The 1,639-nt window shown below is 55.8% G+C and overlaps 1 protein-coding gene across 1 annotated transcript in view; it reads right to left on the minus strand.

The window, feature by feature from the left end:
• The window catches only part of Catip (ciliogenesis associated TTC17 interacting protein), an 8,974-nt gene continuing 7,335 nt past the window's right edge, over positions 1-1,639 (minus strand). Inside the window, exons 8-10 of the mRNA XM_005361666.2 lie at positions 1,140-1,216; positions 801-889; positions 1-657 (exon numbers count right to left, since the gene is read on the minus strand). Of these exons, the coding sequence (XP_005361723.1) occupies positions 145-657; positions 801-889; positions 1,140-1,216 (679 nt within the window). The 3' untranslated portion in view covers positions 1-144. The remainder of the gene's footprint in view (positions 658-800; positions 890-1,139; positions 1,217-1,639) is intronic.

Here is a 1,639-nt window from a genome sequence, read left to right on the forward strand (position 1 = left end):
TTAAAGCTTCACATTTTTTAACAAGAGGGGCTGGCCAGAGACAGTCCCTGCTGGCAGAGTAGGAGGGGGGAGGACTCTGCTATCTCCCACTGAACCCGCAGCCAGGATCCTGCCAGTCCCAGGGGCTCGCTCCCAGCCGTCTACCTAGTCATTTTCCAGATCCAAACTCTGGTTGTCCCGATCCAAATCCTGGCTTTCGTCATCATTCTCGTCGACTTCGTCGTTGTCATCATCCTTGTCGCTTTCTACGTCGTCGTCGTCGTCGTCGACATCGTCGTTGTCTTCATCGTCATAGTCATCATCGTCGGCGTAAAAGTAGTCGCCATCCTCGTATTCCTCCTCGTATTCCTCCTCGTATTCCTCCTCATATTCCTCCTCTTGCTCTTCCTCCTCTTCCTCTTCCTCTTCCTCCTCCTGCTCCTCCTGCTCCTCCTCCTCCTCCTCGGACTCCAGTGGGCGGAAAGGGCTGGGCCGGTGTGAGGAACGCAGGGCAGGGATTGGTGGGCGCAGGACCTCGAAGGACCCGAAGTGCTCCGCAGCAAAGGTGACCACGTCCTCCGGCCGGCGGAGCAGCAGGAAAAGCAAGAAGTCGGAGATCAGCGCTTGGGCCTCGGGGTGCTGCCGCAGATAGCTGGTGTGGCTGAGGCGCAGCTGCTCCTGGCGGGGCATGGGGTGGTCACCCACTGGAGCTGACCGGGAGCTCCTGGGCTGGGACCCCTTATCTCCCAGACAAGTGCATTCCGCTCTCCCCATCCATAGTAGGAAAGCAGGTGGACCCCTAGGCTGCTGCCACTTCTCACCTTCCGGTTCAGGAATTTAGAGTATAACTCCAGGTCTTCCTCCCACACCAGGGGCTTCTTATCAAACTGGGGCGGAGGCTCAATCACATCTAAGTGGAGTGAGCAAGAGACCTGTGTACTCATCCCTCACGTACACAGGGGGATCCCAGGAACTCTCAAGTATGAGCTTTGTTCTGAGAGGTACTCATGGCAGAGGTCCATCCTAAACCTCCGAGGCTGATTGAAGGCCCCTGTCCCACCCCTACCGCTGGATCTCCCCCCTCCCCCCCCACCAACAAGAGAGAGGCCAGGATCCTCCCATCTTCCCCTCACTGTCCCTCGTTATCCCGAGTCACTTACCCTCTTCCCTCAAGAGGGGCATCTTAGTGATGATACAACACCCTGGGGAGCCCACCTGGACTCTCTTAGCCAGGTGCCTGCAGGGCAATACAGAATAAGTTGGGGAGTCTCCTGTATCGCCGGCTGGTGGCGGAAGGGTGCTGAGGGTAATGAATTGTGGCACCTACCCACCTACCCCACAGTGTGATGGGAGCCTTCTGGGAGATGACTAAGGTCAAATGAAGGGCATAATGGCAGGGCTCTAATAAGAGGATTGGCATCCTCCTAACAGAAAGAGAAAGCAGAGAGAGAGCTGTCTACCCACTGGCACAGAGAATGGTGGCAGCCGCCAGAAATCTCACCAGGAACCACCCCTACTGGCTATTGTTTAAGCCATCCAGTGGTTTTTGTTTTAAGCATTAATTTATCCTCTCTCTCTCTCTCTCTCTCTCTCTCTCTCTCTCTCTCTCTCTCTCTCTGTGTGTGTGTGTGTGTGTGTGTGTGTGTGTGTGTGTGTGTGT

Source organism: Microtus ochrogaster, linkage group LG4 (genome assembly GCF_000317375.1).
Source record: "Microtus ochrogaster isolate Prairie Vole_2 linkage group LG4, MicOch1.0, whole genome shotgun sequence".
Lineage (NCBI taxonomy): Eukaryota > Metazoa > Chordata > Mammalia > Rodentia > Cricetidae > Microtus > Microtus ochrogaster.